At 34.3% G+C, this 18,781-nt stretch overlaps 2 protein-coding genes across 2 annotated transcripts in view; both read right to left on the bottom strand.

Moving 5' to 3' along the window:
- The window catches only part of LOC120332315 (transformation/transcription domain-associated protein-like), a 53,767-nt gene extending 51,785 nt beyond the window's left edge, over positions 1-1,982 (bottom strand). Inside the window, exons 1-4 of the mRNA XM_078119096.1 lie at positions 1,820-1,982; positions 1,319-1,368; positions 933-1,043; positions 356-460 (exon numbers count right to left, since the gene is read on the bottom strand). Coding sequence (XP_077975222.1) covers positions 356-460; positions 933-1,043; positions 1,319-1,368; positions 1,820-1,904 — 351 coding nt within the window. The 5' untranslated portion in view covers positions 1,905-1,982. The remainder of the gene's footprint in view (positions 1-355; positions 461-932; positions 1,044-1,318; positions 1,369-1,819) is intronic.
- Positions 1,983-4,084: 2,102 nt separating this feature from the next.
- On the bottom strand, positions 4,085-16,952 carry LOC120332619 (copine-3-like). Its single transcript, XM_039399901.2, has 12 exons — positions 16,388-16,952; positions 15,573-15,764; positions 14,763-14,819; positions 12,509-12,664; positions 11,633-11,722; positions 10,906-11,076; positions 10,209-10,268; positions 8,306-8,439; positions 7,504-7,610; positions 6,552-6,676; positions 5,711-5,947; positions 4,085-5,151 (listed from the first exon to the last, which is right to left on the bottom strand). Exons 1-12 carry the CDS (start codon positions 16,553-16,555, stop codon positions 4,774-4,776), a joined length of 1,875 nt encoding a protein of 624 aa, XP_039255835.2. The 5' UTR covers positions 16,556-16,952; the 3' UTR covers positions 4,085-4,773.
- Between the last annotated feature and the right edge of the window lie 1,829 nt (positions 16,953-18,781).

Genomic DNA, 18,781 nt, shown 5'->3' with positions numbered 1-18,781 from the left:
TTGTTCCAAGCAAAATATGTGAATAAGTATCGTATAAAAAACAATTATTTTAATGTACGACATCTTTTCCATCTTTTTTTAAGCAAACACACAAAGCATTACAATGGTTACTTCGTAGTGTGTGTATCAGGTTAGGGTTAGGCCATAATTTTTTTCCGATTTTCCTTATTTTAGTTTTAGTACGAGTTCAGGACCTGTCTGTGTTAGCCAAGTGAGTCTTTCCCTGCCAATATGTTCAGTCCCTTTACGTTACCGTACCGTCCATATTGGTACATAACACTTCAAATATAATTTTTGATTTTTAGGCAAGTTAAGTCAATTTACTTGAGTTAAGTATGAATTACTTGTACATTACCTCAAGTAGTTGGAAGCATAAATTGAGAATCATTTTAACATGAGGTTTCAAATAATCATTTGTTGGAATCCGATGTAGAATGTCAAGAACAAGTTTGCGAAGTTGCTGTAAAAAAAGAACGTTAAATAAAATATCCATTGTAATAATGATAGCCCGATATAAAATAGGTTCGCAATTTTGATAATTATTAAATGTAGAAGTGGGCAAGATTGAAATCTCAGAGATAGATTTGAAAAGCAAGTTGTTTTAAGTAAAATATTTCGATAATCTCTTAGAAATATTTTGGTGCTGTTATATGTATACTAGGTGTCACATTTTTAACTAATTAGATCCAAAACTCAACTTTGTTGGCATCGGAAATTAAAAAAATAGTTAATTACAGCTCCCAGCTCCACCTGTGTTAAATTGGAGGCAACGTAAAACAGTAAAGATTTTCAGGTTATTGTAGAAATAAAAGAGATATTAAAGACTGTTGTTCAGAACTGTAATAAGTGTGAAAATCTAACCTTTGACCTCATATAAATACAAGGTCAATTTCTATTTCCAAATGAATAATTCACCATTATAGTTTTCTAACCTGGCCATGATTTTCCAGTACAAAGCTTGGTTCTCCATCTTGCAATAATTTGACAAATCTTGGAACACAATGATTTAGAAACACTTGATACTGAGGAGAATGTGCAATGTCCTGAAGAATTAATTATTGATAATTAATAATAAATAATGAATACCGAATGAATAATGAAAAAGCATAAATATGGTGGTAATTTAAGTGGATTATTTCAGCAATTACAGTAAAACAGAAAGCATTTATCTGATTTCATTTATATTTAAAAAGTTCAAAAAGGAATGAACAAAAATCTGAATTTCATATTAATATCATTTAAGTAAGTATAAGAGCAGAGTAAAAAAACATCCAAACTTCGATCAAATAACTGCATAGCAATAAAAAATTGTACAAACCTCGAAATGTTCGCTCACTTCTTGAGCAACTTTCAACTTATTTTCATCCTCTGTTAGAAATGAAAACAGCATATAAAACACAAAATATAAAAATACAGAAAACTAAAAATTCAAAACAATATTCATAAAAACAGTAATAGGACCATCTCCAATTCTTATGGGATTAAGATTTACATATAAGACGGCTTAATCACATGGCAAACCACGGAATCTCATCCTGCTGCCAGTCCACGTTGGGTATGGGATTAGATAGCCAGTGGATAGACTTGACGGCAGAGGACCCCTCACCGCCCAGCGATTATTAAAACTACTTTACGGCAGCGAGGTGTCCAGAAATCTTCTCGAATATAATTAACCCCCACTGGATACGACCTGCAAACTCACGGACAGATGGAGGGTCTTAGCATGATGCGCAACACCGCCGAATTCTTGAATTACAGTCTGAAGTAGAAACATTCTTGTAGCAGAAAATGCGCTGATAAAAATCAAAATTTTACTTACGAGCCAGTGGATCATTGAGCAGAGACACATATTCCTTGTATTTGTTTATTTCTTGGTTGATGTCAGATGACACTGAGTGAAGCATGGTTCATGCAACCATATACATACAATGATACAACAGTGACAGACCCACTGTCTTATGCCGTAATTGTATATTTAGTCAATATCTGTATTAAGTGAAAATCAGTGATTTGGTAAATCGGAAAAAAACACTACCTTATAAAACCAATATGTAGGTAGGTATAGGGAGTAACTTAAGGAGCTGGGAAAATCGAAAATAGCTTTTCTCAGCTGTCTCTACTTACAGACTTAATAAAACTCTTACTGTCTTAGTAGAATATAGGATAGGATAGGATTTACATATTTATCCCGGGGGAGTAGAAAGCCGATAAGATGGCTTATCCATATGGCGAACCACGGCCTCTCGTCCGGTTACCATTCCAAGTCGGGTATGGGATTAGTTTTACTGTATTGTTTGTTTTCGGAAGCATGGACTTGGTGGTGGAGGAAGCCGTAACTGACCAGCGGTTACGTGAACCACCCAACGACGGCGAGGAGTCCAGCAATCCTCTCGCACATAACCATCCCTGCATGGGATTTGAACCTGCGAACCCACGCAGAGTAGTTAGAGGTGCGGTGGCGAGCGTATTTCTACTGCTTAGCCCGTTGAGCCACACCGCCGCGCGGATTAGTCAGTTTTTCCTCATTTGTCAGATATTCCTCATTTTAGGCTTTTACATCTTACTTTCATGTGTGCACTGAATTAAAGTAACCCATCTATGTATTCACGAGCCTTTACTACGTTAGCGCAAACTTGAAAAAAAATCTGCACAACTCAGACACACCAACAATTCTATACTACGTGTCTTATTCCGGTTTATACTTACCGGCACCAGGCGCCTTCTCGTCTATTTATTCAAAAAATCGAGAAACAATATAATACTGTGCATATACTACCACATCTATTTGCGCAAATATGACAAAAAACTTGAAGACGTGCGTAAAAAATCTGAAACTGATTTGCTAGGGTTCTGAATTGAAGCAACCTCGCCGTTTTTTGCCTGTCTGCACAATATTTAGTATCGTACTAAGTTTTATTCACGACTTTTGCCACAAGAGGGCTTTTATGTGTAGGTTGAGAGTGTTAATATGTCGTTTTATCCGATTAGGATTGTCCTCATTGTTCTCGCCTTGCATTAATCGAAATAGGTATTAGCTTGAAGTCTGTTAGTATGATTTCATCTTGAGTTTATGAATATTACCTAACTAAAACTGCAAATATCTACTCGGACGACGACACTGCTGATTTTATCAAGTTGGACCCATTGAGGTGAATACACTTCAACGGTTGAACCTGATACAGCATGGACACATTCGACTTTATCATCGCTGGAAGAGACAAATAAGGAAAGAAACTAACATCAACTTATTCACTGATTAAAAGATTTTAAGCTATTTTTCTGTGCACCTTAAGTAGTAATGACAGAACAGTTCATGAAAATTATCCAACACATTTTAGATGCATTGTTGAAAATAATATCATTTTGGGGACCCTAGAGACCATTTGGAAGTGTAAATGTGCCTGCTGTAGGCACTAGATGGAACAAGAAAGCAAGCGATGCTCAAATATATGAACACAAAATCCAAAACAAAGTTCCAATCGTTACGAGTATTATTTATTCTCCGAGTTTTGCGTGGGTTTCGCATCAACTCGGAAACAGCCGTCACGCTTGGTGGATTAAATACCGTAAAAAGAAGAAAAATTCGAACAAAAACATCATAATAGCAGAACGATCCATAGTTCCATTTCAAGTCCGGTAATATTTATCGGGTTGAAAGTTAAATGGCTGCACTGCTGCGGTAAAAATATTATAAAATGTTTTTCTGTGTGATTAACATTAAAGCATGCATTTGGGTACAAACATTAATCTGTAAAATTTACAAATTTAATAACTCTTTCTTGACTCAGTGTTTTTGGCTTTGATATTTCTCAATATTGATTTCAAATAATATTCATTCTATTATGTGCTTGCTTTGTTTTTGTAGATGGGCGAGCATTTGCGCGTGTTCCAATCTCATTCTAGACAGCATTTTATTTGTATTGCATCCTTCTGTATTTTTCTCGTTCGAGCAGCCGAAATATATTATTGTAATATATATATATTTGACCAGAACATGCAAAATGCTTGCGACTAGTCGACAACTGCTGACCACCAACCATATTTCAAAATATTCGAAAATTCGTTTATCATAGACGACAATGAATGAACAGTATCGAATTTATATTTACGCATGCATTTTATGTTTCGCAATACACAATATGTGAAGAAAGCGGAATATTATACAAAAGCAATGAAAAATTAATGGCTTAGTTATACATTTGAAGATACGAAAAGCAACGTTTTATATTCATTTATGTAATAAACTTATTTGTAAATAAGATAACCCATAAGGTCCAGATTTACAGACTTCCAATCCATTTGACCAAAGATCTTCGAAGAATAGTATGATCAAAAGCGATTAGAAGATACCCTTATGGTTAAAACAAAATGGGTCTTCAAAAGTATCCAGAAATAATTAAAAAAGTAGGCTACAAGAAAGGTCAAAAGAAAGATTTATTTTTTTCAATTCATCGTATTGAAAGCTTGAAAACCGTCGTTTTCTCTAAACCGTTTCTTTTGGAAAAAGCTAGATAAAAATATCTGAATCTGAATCTGATAGTCTTAAACTATGATCAAGTTCGTTTGCGTCTTGGTTGGAAACAAAATGGGTGTTCAAAATATATTTAGAAAAGTGAAGGAACAGTAAAATAGAGTTTGTGGTTTTTAATCGAAGGATTGAATGATCGACCATAATAACTGTCAAACCGTCATTTTCGGTCACACCGTTTATTCAAACCGTTTATTTTAGAAACATCTGCCCCCAAATTTTGATTTAATCTCGTTTATTTTCAGTTAAAACGCTGAAATTTCCACATCTGGATTGTCTTTCGCGGCTTGTTCCTGAACCTGATCTTGGTTCGCATCGCTCTCGCTAACGCGAGGACTTCTTTTTGGACTCTCAGGTTTTCCATTTTCAATCTCCAAGTGATTTTCTTGGGTTTCTGGCGTTTCTTGATCTGGAATCTCTTGCTTTGGCGGTTCCTTTGGCGCCTGTCGTTTTTTAACCGGAGTTTGAGTTTCGTTTATTTCTGGTTGTTTCTTAACTTCGCCGTTTTCACGTCGTGGACTTGAATGACCTGACGTTGGATCGATTTTCTTAGACGCAAAGTATTCGGCGAGTTGCGATGGGATTTTTTGCAACAAATTGCGACCGAGTGTATCCATCGATTCCTGTATCAAAAATGTAAAATACGTAAATAATATATATAATCCAATGATTTGAAATAAGTTCTGATGAGAATACTGTATTACTTGAACTCTACAAATATTATAGAGCGGACGAGCGAGGATAAAGCTGTTCAAGATTAAAATTGAAAGATTAGATTTCTGCGAACATCAGCATAGAGTTTAAAAAATTGAGAAATTTTCATGTGCGGTTCAGTTAGCATGTTTCAAAAAATATCTCGCAAATAATATTCCTGCCAGTTGTAGAATTATTTTATATACATTGTTATCAGATAAATTCAGATAAAAAGTCTTTTTATAACTTGCGAATTTTCACCAGAAATACAACAATGAAAGATGTGTCATTTTCAGTACAAAGTTAATGTAAGACATATGCATACATTCCCAACTGGAATGTTTTATTTCTTATTATCAACGCATTTAAAAAGAGCGAAAATGAGGACAATAATGAAATGTTAGTTTGTGACTAGTTTTTGTATATATAATATCACGATGAATGTTTGTATACAGTTTACTTGATACTTATGACGAAAATCCTACTCACAAAATTAAACTTTCGGAATGAGACAATCTGAGTAATATCTCTTGCAGCGCACTCTCCTTCTTGAGTCTTGATATGCTTTGCTCCTTTGCTCATAAACTCCATATCACTGAAGTCTGCATTTCCAATCCCAACAATGACGATTGAAATTGGAAGTTTTGAAGCGCGGACAAGAGCCTTCTTCGTTTCATCCATATCTGTCACCACACCGTCAGTCAAGATAAGGAGAACTTGATACTCCTGTTAAAATTGGAATGGAAGAAAATAAAATATAGTTTTTTACAAAAAATTAACGCACGGGCCACGGCCCCTCTTCAATTGTCAATATAACGAAATAGTCTTGTTCACTTTGGTTACATTATTTTACGAGCCTTGTAATTATTGTACTGCAATCACTAAACCAACTGAAATCTAATGCGAAATGCACGAAAATCGCTCTGAATTGCGAAACATAAAATGCATGCGTTAATAGAAATTCAATACTGTTTATTCATTGGCTTTACTCTCTGTGATATACGAAATTTGAATGTTTTAAAATCTGGTTGGCGGTCAGTAGTCAGTCGAATAGTCCAAGCATTTGTGTATTCTGGTCAATTTTTTACAATATTATATATCGGCTGCTCTTACAAAAGCAATAAATAAACATTAAATATACTAATCCACCCATTCCTTTTTTCTCGAACTGTTCTGCGTTGCTGCTTAATACCTATCTAATTGAACAATTGTTTGAAAAATATCTTGTGTAAATCTTCATAACAACTTTGTGGCAGAACATGAATTTCCCATTTATTGTCGATAGAAAATTATACTTTATTTATTTTGAATTCGACTACTCTTCACTTACCAATCGTCCTTCGTGTTTTTCAGCCGCATCGGCCACTCGGTTGATTATGGGTGAAAAATTAGTTGGTCCCCATAACTTCACATTTTCAAGAGCTTTATTGTATGCTTGCAAAAGTTCTTCCATTCCTAAAACAAAAGAGTGATGCTCATATATATAGATATATATAAATATAAGCGTAATATAAAAGTGTTCCCATATGTTTTAAAAAGTGTTCCCTTAATTTTAGCTGAAATGCAGGGTCCCACAGGAAAAATTGGGAAAAGTGGATAAACGAAATAGAAGTCTAGTGACTTTTATTGTATTGAAGTACAAAAATATTTTAATTGATTGTTTTTGATTGAAAAAATGTTTCATTTGATTTTCTTGGTTGCGAGCAAACTATTTTTTACAATTACAATAACAGCAACATGAGCAACAACAATTTAGCAAAACAAAAGGCGCTCCAGAAGTGTGTGTATCAATTGAAGATAACTAATTTTGTTCGCCCACTTTACATCATGTTGTGTAAAGGGACTGAAACCTATGAGCAGGGGGTATATATACTTGGCTAGCAAAGACAGTCACCGAACTCGTAATAGAACTAAAATAAGGAAAATCGGAATAAAATTATGGCCTAACCCTAACCAGGTACACATACTACAAGTCTACCGAACAAAATATAAATTTAGTCTAAAAACAATATCAACAATAACAGTAATTTTTGTGTCCAACAAAGCAAGTGTTGGAATTGTACAATTGTAATAACAATACTTTTTATCTCGCCATATAAACATTATTGTCATCCAATAAAATTTCATTACTAATTTCGACTTTTTAAAATTAAAATAAATTCTGGGCCTCATAAAATATGGAAAATATTTTATTGTCAGCACAATAACAACATTCCAATGCTTTTAAAATGGGAGTTGGTGAAGACAAACAGGCGTTGGACAATGCAAACAACTTAACTTACCAGAACAAATTGGATTCTCGTTGTTAAAATTGAGAGCGAAATCGTGCGAGATCTGGTTCTCTGGCGGAATTTTGGCTCCAAACCCATAGGCGGTTATTTGCTTTTCACTGGACAAAAAATAGTAAATTTATTTTTGGTATTTTTGGACAAATATACAGTTTTTGAATGCATATTAATTTTAGGCTGCCGTAATAAATTTAATATTAACTGAGGCATTTGTCGATCTAAAAAAATTGGTTCATTTAACTTCATTTCATTAATGATCTTTTCGACTCTCTCACCAGTACGAAAAACAATCGCGGTTGTATCTTGCAAATCTTTTATCTATTTTTTAATCTTGGTGAAAGTTGAAGTTGAGCAAATTTGGATGCAAAATTTTTTCAGTGAAAACTAATACCTATTCTATTTGATGTTTGGATGAAACAAAAAACATTTAAAATTCCCAAATATGGTTGTGTATAATACTAATTATAAGACTATTTAATTAAAGTTTTGTTAGAAGGCGATGTTACTAATATGGTATGCTTGCGACTTTTCATTTTATATCATGCAGTAAAATGATTTTATTGCGGTAAATGCAAAAAACGTGTGCATCGCCAGTTTGGGATTTCGTAATTTCCAATTGAAAGCTGTAACTGTGCTATGGCATGCTTAATACTTCCAAATCATAAGCCATCTATCGATATATATCTGAAATTGCAGCAAAATATCACGAACACTGCAAACATATGCATAGCAGGGGCGTATCCAGAGAGTCATCGCTAAAGCTAAAGTATTATGGTTATAGAAAAAGTTCGCATACCATCCATAGTCTTGGAGAATGTGTCCGATGGCTCGCATTGACAGAACATATTTATTTGGGTTTGCACTTCCGGTATAATGTAAAGATGCGTTCTGCTTTGGATCTCCATTTGAACCAGTGAAATCAATTGCGCACTAAATGAAGAGAAAATGCTACTAAAATCAGCTCTTACTTGTGGCTCAAAATATGCTGAAAGTCTCTCATATAGGCAAAGAATGAGAAATTAATTCGGTTGATCTCGTGGGTAACGTTACTTAAAGCGTTGAAGTTTTAATGGCTAAATATACCGACACATTTACACAACACACATCCAAATAAATAAAATATGTAGAAATAACAAAACTAATCAATATTTATAAGTCCTGGCTATGGAAATTTGTATTTTTCATGTATATTACGAATTTAACAATCTTATCACTTTTAATTGAAATCGATTACTCTTCTAATTTTATTCAATTAAAAAACATTGAAAATGTTCAATATTCGAATTTTTTGTCATTAATAAATACAGTGACTTTATACTATTTGATAGATTGTAAAGGTATCGCATTTGAGGTGAATCAAGTTCATATTACCTATCTGTTGTCAAACCCCGTTTGATTAATTCGGCATTCTGCAGAACGCAAACGAAAAATCGTGACTACACCCAAAAATACCAAAAAGATATTTGACGTTACGTAATTGTGGTATCATTGAACGCATCATTTGTATGGGAACAGCAACCCTTATTTTACAGCATAATATTAAAAATAGCATCAATTCTACCGTGAAATATTTGAACTTTTCCGCAGCTGCACAACGATGAGGCACGACCATGAATAATTTCTGGCTTCATATATTTTAAAAAATTATTTATTTGTACCAAAGCTTCGGTAAAACATTGATACATTACAGATAAGAACTGAGTTGCAATCAGTAGTCACTTATAGGGAGACGATGAAAATTATTATTTTCCAATAAAGCATTGTTATGAATGTAATATTTTTATAAATACCACATTGGCACAAACCTATATGTCATCATGTTAGCGTGGTGGATGTCATAATTTATCTTTGAATTTTATGATTTTGTCTGTAAGGTTAAAGTATAAAATAACAGGAAATTCGTGACATCATCCTACCTATTATTTACTTTAAAGCATAGCAATAAAAAAATAAAAAATAGCTCTGTCAATTCTGCCGTGAAATATTTAAACTCTTTATCAGGTACATTTATGATAAAGTGAGACCGCGAATTGCTTTAGGCTATTATAACAAAATTACACACAAACTTCTAGCAAACAATTGGTACAGCCCTAGGAAGAACTCAACCGCACTCACTCAGAGAGAAATTATGGAAACTATTTTTCAATAAATCTCAAGATACCACGTTTGAGCAAACATATTATGTTACTGTTAGAGAGTTGGGGTCATAATTAACACACAAGTGTATGGAATGAAGCTTTGTGACATAGAATTTCCCATCACTGTGTATTTTGATGTGATTTATGATTTCGTTATTCGTCTGAAGAACAAAACGAAAGTAATATGGCATCATCAAACAATTTTACTTGTAAGATATTGTGAAACATCAAATCAAACATTTTTGAAACGAGTGTTTGACAAGTGTTGTATAAACGTAAATGGTATTCGCCTAAAGCTGTTTTTATGACGCTGATTCACGCTTTTCGTCTCTAACAAGGCCCTGTATAAGCATCCACCGAGGCGCTCCAGAAGTGTTTCTACTATTATGTAGGTAACTCATTTCGTTCAGAATAAAATTATGACCTAACCCTTACCTGGTACAAACACTATGGGGATACCTCCGCTGATATCTAACGATAGGAGAAACTACTATTTTTAAATGGGTCGGAATCATTCCGATTAGGTAATGCCTACCCAATTTATTTATTTTATAAACTTACCGTTAAATGAAGACGACAACCTGCAAGCATATAACTCACAAATGATGCATCTCTTTTCATCTAAATATAGAAAATAACAATTATACAATTAAGGCTTTGAAACAAATATTCACGCGAATACTAGTACATAATATGGCTTCAAATAGCATATGAAACTAATACAACATTTGTTTACGATTAATTGATATTAAGTTCTACTGTAATGTTTTATGCTTTTTCATTTTCAAAAATTACTGAACCTAAATTTGACAGACAAGGTGACCCAGAAAGCAGAACCCAGGTCATTTGGAACATATCCTAAAGCAGTGGTTCTCAAACATTTTAAGACGCGCCTCTTTTTAGAATTTGTCAAGACCCGTGCCCCACCTCAAAAATAACTAGCTATAACAAAAAGCTACAAATAACAGATAGTAAGGCGAAAGTATGTTTTATTCAAAAACACGTTGAAAATGCTCGGATGGAACGCAAATAAAGAAATGAATGAAAGTTTTAAAAACAAATAAGGCGGGCGAGATCAAATGTAACAAATGTTTTTATTTTTAATTAGCTTCACGCTCCACCGTTTCGGAACCATTGCACCAGAGAGAACACAACTTTTGAGCAAAGCGTCTTCGGGTACAATCATACACAAACAGAAGTTCAAGTGTTAAATAAATTTTCTTCATTCGAATAAAATAAAAAGAAATTGTATTCGTACTTTTGCTTTCTTTATTGTTATTCTTCCGAACCCTTTCTTCTTTGATTTTTTCTTCACGTTGGAGAGAGCGAAGCAAAGAGGCGATGTCGTTTGTAATATTTGTGAAGGAGTAATGAATGCTTCCCCGATTAAATCGTTATTGCCGGTCCGATCGTAATCGTAACACGAAAACTGAAACATTGGCATTTTGTTAAGTCAATATTGTAACCAAAAATAACTGGGGAATGAATTGAAAGACTTGAAACATAGTCAAATAGTATTTCGTAATATTCCTATGCCCTTAACCTTCCCGACAATATATTCTGATTATAATTTTATAAACTTTGTGATATTTTTTAATTAAATATTGGACGAAGGAATGTCATCTGGAATTGAAAGAAGATAGTAGAATATTCTTGAGGGACAGGGTTTTGGGGTATGGGTACAAAAACGACACCAATTTATATTAGGAAATTACAGAGATCATGTATCTTTTTATTCAGAGGGAGATGAAAGCCGATAACACGTTCCAATCATATAACAAACTATTCGCATACCTCGCATGGAATGTTTCCATATCCTTCATTTACGTGTGTCTGGCTCATCTGATATGAATATTCTTATTATTAAATGAAGGTTAAGAGTTTATGGCTGGGTATTTAATGAGAATCCATAACCTGTCTATGCATTTACACTTTTATGATTGTTTGTGAAACCGCCAAGCCCAAATAAACGTACGTACTCTCACCTTCACGTCTTTATCTGGATCTTGACCGCAAAGCAACTGGTATCTGATCGCAAATTCAGCCCAGTGAGGGTTCAATGTATCTTTAACATGCTGTTGTGTGCAGAAATAATAAAGAATTTTTACGATAAAATTGCCGTCTAATTTGTTTTCGGGGTGTGCCGTATTCAAATACTAGCATTAACGACTCGATCCAGATATAGAAGAACACGTTATCGACTGAGGCGAATGAATAATACCTAGCGTCGATTGCGTAAGGTATCCTAAGCTAAAATTCGACGCCTCTTTATAGTAAGCTTAGGGACCAATCTTTCGAATTCTCTTCACCTTTGTCAGATTCCTATTTGATTTAGGATCGCCTTTTGAAGTTTAACTCCTAATTCAATATTTACGTTCTCCTGTTTTATTTTTCATCGCTGGTAAAATGCAGCTAAGTGAAGCGTTCACGTTGTAATTTCCTAACTTCTAAGTTGATGTTTGACCAAAAGGCGGGTCCTCAGTTTTTACGATCGAATAGTATTTTGATTGGCATCACGCCGTAAGTGGCAGTTCGTGGTTTATGCGCACTTAAATGCCTATTTTTGTATAAAGCACACACAAATTCCATTTGCGAGTTTTTTCAAATGGTGAATTTAAACTGAAGTCTTACAAAAGAGTAAAGAAAAATGTTTTCATTGCTCTTTGCGAATGTATTCATCTGTATCATTGATTAAGACACCCTTCAAAATGAATAGTCTTTCAATTCGAAAAGACTTGAATTAAACAAGATGGCTCAAAAATATTTGAGGAGATTTTCAATCGAACTTACACCACGTTCAATACTGATGCGTCGCCAAAATGCGTTATTTTCAACCACAATTATTGAGTTGCTCATTTTACCTCAGTTTTATGAATCACTGTCCATTTCCCATCTTTTTCTTTGTGTGATATTTCAAGGTACGGATCGCTTTTCCCAAACAAATCCTTTTTCTCGAGTTTTTCTGCGCAAATATCAAATTCCACGTATCGACTGTCTTCAACTTCTTCAGTTCGTACCTTAAGAAGTAATTTAAGTTTTGAGGGGCGATAAGAAATTATATTTATACAATAATAAAAATAAAAATCTTGGTCACTTTTTGATAAGTAAGGTTGTCAAAAACAGCACAAACATATAATTAAACATATAATCAACAGGTAGTGTGACTTGAGTATCCAGAAAAGAAGTGACATTCTTTTTCCGTGTCGGAAAAATACCAAATCGGAATAACCACAAGGGCAAGATTCGCGTCTATGGCAACATATTTTTATTAACTAATTACTTGATATTTACACCCTCACGACTGACTTCTTAGTAATACAGCCTTTCGCAAAGCAATATTCCTGACTCATCTACGACTTATTGTTCAGACGTTTTATAGGAAATCCATGGAATTGGCGCAACATTAATGGGATATCGACCTGACATGAGCAAACTACGCCCAACGGGCCAAATCCGGCCCGTTGTCTAGGTCGGCAAAATTGTCGGCCCTTGGTTCAAAAACCTTGCCCATTCCTGATATAGACCGTATATCATAAACTGAATATAAATTCGAAAAAGTTGAATGTCAAAACTTGTTATAAACCTGTTAATACACATAAAATCAATGTCACTAGACTCATTATTGTGCGATTCACCACAAAACCTATTGGCAGGCTTTGAGTATAACAAACAGCTATGTAGTGACGTGTCAGTTAAAATACTTATTTTACGACGGAAGGTGATTGAACAATCATAATATTACTACAATATTATGACTGGAATCCTGGCAACATAAACCATGAATCTTTTGAAATAATTCTCACAAAAATTCTTGATGACTAAAGTCGATAAATATTTGCTATTTAAGTTTTATAATTTCAAACAAAGCATTTTAAACACACGTTCAAGCTCATGTTTGAATAGAGATTTAATGATCCCTATTGGGATATTCTCCATAAAAATTGTTGAGTTTAATTTTATTTGAGAGTGAATACGACTAAGGCGAGACTATATCCTCTAGTAATGGATTACGCAATGTACTAACAATGGGGGTGATTGTATATTGCTAAACGCAATGTCGTGTCGCTCAATTTCACAATACAGTATGACCATGGGTGGGATTCAAATTTTTTGTCAGCCGGTTTCATTACAAAAGTCATATTTTTCAGTCGGTTCTGTTACAAAAAGTCATATTTTTTTAGCGACTAAACTGTTTATTTTTAAATATTTTCTAAGTAACATTTCAAAATAATGGTTAAGTAAGCATCATTATGTCAAAATTAGCACAAAACAAAAATTACTGCAATTATAAAAATTAACACAATGTATAACTGTTACGTGAGAAATTGATCATTTCACATTTTGGAAAAAAAAAATGTGAGCTACTTGATCTTAAAAATCTGTGTGCCAGATAAGATGCAAAAATCCATTAACAGTAACCAGTAATGCTAACCGGTTCGCTGATCTCATAAAATTCCGTGAGACGGTTCTATAGAACCGGTGCGAAATCGGCTGAATCCCACCACTGAGTATGACTATTTAGTATCCCTCTACCGAAATATAGTTGGTAGACGTCTCCGAAATAGCCAAATAATTTAAGTGGCCAGGTGTTTTGAACCTTGTGTATGGCGGACTGATCATGAGACATCCATATAGAATCAACGTATCGTTGCGTCTATTTGTTTGTTTTATGGACGTTTTACCATTGAACTTACAGCCCACGGTTCGTTTTGCTACCTATTGTCATCCGATTTGGTTCTTAATTATTTCTACCCAGAACAGTTTTTCTCCACAATGCATTATTATCAAAGTGTTTGTCGTTTCAATATAACTGACTAACGATAGGATACAAAGGGGATAGGATCTTTTGTACAAAGTCCTCGCTACTAATACAAAATGTGAGATTTGAGAAAATTACCCTCGCCACGTTTGAAGATAATAAATTAGTAGTTATCCAATTAGAGTTAGGAATGAATTGAACTTCCAACGCAATCTGCATTCCTACCCCAAACTCTAACTGGATAATTATTAATTTTCTTATTTTAAGCGTTGGCATGGGGATTTGTACAAAAGATCCACGATAGGTTATGAATCAAATTCTAATTAATAGGAAAATGAGAAAATAAATGAACAAACCGTAATACTTCCGATGTTATTCTGGAAATCGATTTTCAGTTCTTGTGCAACAACAATCTGGAATAAATCAAATTTGATACAAAATGTGAAAATTCGCAATGGTTGCATCCTTATAATCTAAGATTTAGAAAATCATATTTAACCGGGGGAAAGAACACAGACAGTTCAGTCATATGGCGAAGTACGGTCTCTCGGCACGGTCCTCAAAACAGTTAACTATGGGAAAGAAAGATTCAGATGCACGGACTTACTGGTAGAGTATGTCTAAACTGATCATTCATTACATGAATCTCAACGACATGAGGGGTCCATATATCCAATGTAAGCGTTACTCTGTATCTTGGATTCATAGTTGAAGTGCACTTGACTAACACGACACGGTATTTGTTTTATCCCAAAATGCCGGTAACTCATAAGTCTTGACGATAAAAATACTAAACGACGTGATAGCCCCTCGTTTTGATTTTAGGACTCGAAAAGGATTTAAGCCGGAGATTACAGGCCTGCACCCAGCGTCAACATTTTAATCCTGTGCCCGACACTTGGCACGCGGTAAGGCAGATTAGGTAGCTGTGGACAGTCTTTTCGTCAACGATATAGTGACCACGCACGAAATCTTGTTACAAGGGAATGTGAAAAAAACTCAAAATCGTAACTTCAATCATAGGCTTATTGCTTTCTTGCTTATGACCGATGCTTTGTGACTACGAGTCAGTTATCGGTATAACCATCGGTTCAATGTTCCTGATGCATGCTACCTTTTTATAACGGTCTTTTAAGTGCTATCATGAAAACTATTATTAGACCCACCTGTGCCACAGTAACAATTGTGCATGTTACTGGTTCACTTTCATTAGATTGGTTTTCTTCAGTTTCTCTAGGCGCATCGTATACAACAAATTTCATCCGCTGAAGTTCAGCAAAGAAATATGGAGCTTGTATGCAGTGATCTATTTTGACGCTCGATCCATTCTGTGCGAATATAACGCCAGTTCTTCCAATCTATGTATGAAAATTGAGCCAATAAATCACTCGCGATTTATTCAAAGTATTCACTTACATTAAATTAAAGATTTAAAAAGAACTTTGTAACTATTTATATACAATGAATATAATAAATCATTCTAAAGCGAAAATTATGTAACCTAATTTTTCTAATTAATTACTAAATATATTTCTAGATTTAAAAGGGAGTGTTTGAAGCAAAAAGAACTGTTTTAGTATTGCCGCCACTACGGGACATCGTGTATAACAACATAGTGCAAAAATTAATTAAAAGATATAACATATATTTATAAAGTATAATGAAAAACTTCAAAAAATATTCCAACGCTTTATTATAGCTATTCTTCTTCATTTTTTCCCAATTTTGTAATATTTAATTCGCGACATCACGTTGAAGAGTATTGCGAGATGTTTTTTGTCAAAGATAAGGTAAAAAAAGTCTTCAGTTACGAGACAAAATATCAATTTCACAGCTACTGAATATATTTGCTGAAACAGTGTTAACAAAGTTTTAGTTTTCTTTACTCATCCTTCCTTTTCTGTTATAAATGTATCTATTTTGTGAAACTGGAGAATTTTTATTTATTTTGATTAAATAAAGTTAATTAATATTAAAATACCTGGTAATATTTTCCATTAGCGTTCTGAAGCTCAACTGTGATGATAATATTTCGATCTTGCGTCTCCGAATCTTTCTCTCCGGCTTGAAAATTGCACAGCCGAATAGGAACTACGTTTGTAATCTCTGTGTTCATGATGTTTTCGACTAAAGCTGATACCGTTGACATGACCGTCACCACGGACTAGCGTCCCTTTTAAACAATTCGCTAAATAAATAATACGCACAAAGAATCGAATCAAGATGGCATAAAAATGTGGTCTAACCCTTAACAGCACACCTTTTCTTGCCAATATTGAAACTTTTGCGTGAGTGGAGTAAAAACTTTGCGATCTAATTGAGGTTTCCCTTTTATTTACTCAGGCGAGACGCTTTACGTGCGTCAATCCTCGTCGCTTTGGCATTTTACGTCGTCGAGCACACGTTAAACAAATTTGATTTGCGTCGCAAACGCCCCATAACACAAATATCTGATCACGCTTTATTTGCTATCCTTGCAAAGCACGCACGAACGTTTTGAGACCTTAAAATTTTATAGGTGCAGAAATACGTAGCCAGAATCAGGTAGAACATCGTAAATTGCCCGACGAATTGATTCATAATGCAATGCAATGTGAATGCCGGAAGAGCTTCATCTGGCGGAAACCAGAGAGTATGCGACCTCATAGCTTGATGTAACACTATATTATACAGGGTGTCTACAAACTCCTTTTGCAATTTTAATTTTGTTGTGAAGTCAGTTCTCAATATATCCTAACCAGATTTGTCGTTTTTAATCAATAACTGTTCACTTCATTTAATACATCTGTGAGGGCCAAAGCAATATATAATATCGAAAAATTGCTTTTGCAATTTTAAAAAATTCAAGACTCTATGGGCACCCTTTATATGTACAACCGGACAACGCATTGTTTCGGAATATTAATGTATATTGTAAATTAGACTCGGTTTTAGACTACAATTATTACAATATAAACTCCACACATGGACAAACAAATTTATTTCTGAATCTCTTATAATTTTTACGAGTAACAATGCATCGAAGTGTGCCGAAACCACAATGAAAATTATTTAGGGTTAATCGTCGCTTGTCACTATCAATTGGAACTAGAATCAATGACAGCTACACTTTCTGGAAAAATATTAATTCATGAGTTACATAGACAAAAGGGTGAATGTTAGAATTTCAAACAAGCAAGCAAGCAATATCCAACAAAGTATTGAATAAAACGCTTTAAAAACCAAAAATATATTTTTGCTTATTTTCTTAAAGAAGGTTTTTAATGACCACTTTTCGGATTAAAGCCGATGCAAATGTATGATCTCGCCCGCACATACTTTTGGCTTAGCATATTTTTGTGGCACGCCAATCACGCAGTAGAGATGGAATATTATTATTATACATACGTAATAAACGTATGCCATGGAACATTCTTGTGCCTTAATCTGACAGTAAAGCGATTAAAATTGTTTGCAACCGTAAACTACAACCGGGTAACGCTTTTCGAAGGTATTGAAGTTGCGATTTTAAACGTTTAACGATTGTCGCTTTTTAATAGTACTATGGATAAACGTTTAAATGGCATTTCACCGTAACTTCAATACTGTTAAAAAACGTCAGTCGTTAAGTTTTTTCACCAGCATTCCACCGTAACTTCAATACTCCTTACTTGGAATATGTTACAGCAACAATTTGTCACAGAGATCGAGTATATTTTAACCTCGATTTGTTAAGTTACTGTTATTTCTGATAATGCAACCCCAGTATTTGAAGATATTGACATGCTGCAGCGCCAAAACCCTTTATGATACTGCAGTTTGCAGTTTGACTCAGTTTTCTACATTGCCTCAGTGTTCTCTTCATCGCAAACAACATAAGTTTACTCATGAACCCGAGAGTAGTGTTACATTTCAAATAACATCGTTATTTGTGCCGATGTTAATTAGATTTAGAATGAATGAATTGAAACATCCGTTAACTGGCGTTACATCCGAAATTAGCCAACGACTTTTCATTAGGTACATTCATATTCAGTAATCGGTAATTTATTTCTTCACCATGCTGAAAATACAATCTATACATACATAAATTTAAGGAATGTAAAAAGTCGCATTTCAGGGTGAAAGGAGACGCCGAAAACCAATTCTGGTTATCGAGCGGCGGCACCCTTGGGGAAGTCTAACAGAACGATAAATAGAATAAAGACGAACTGAATATGTTATTTTATTTCATGTACGCGGGAAACGCTAAAAATCCTAAAAAGTTATATAGAATTATATTTGCCCCGAAAAATTGTACTAGATAACCCATCTTTAACCATGTTTGTTATATCACAATCAGCGGTATTTTAATCCATTTAATACACCTTCACATGCCACCATTAGTTGCGCGAAG

This window comes from Styela clava, chromosome 13, assembly GCF_964204865.1.
Source record: "Styela clava chromosome 13, kaStyClav1.hap1.2, whole genome shotgun sequence".
NCBI lineage: Eukaryota > Metazoa > Chordata > Ascidiacea > Stolidobranchia > Styelidae > Styela > Styela clava.
Note: the sequence above shows the minus strand (reverse complement) of the source record. Positions and strands in the feature narration are given on the sequence as shown.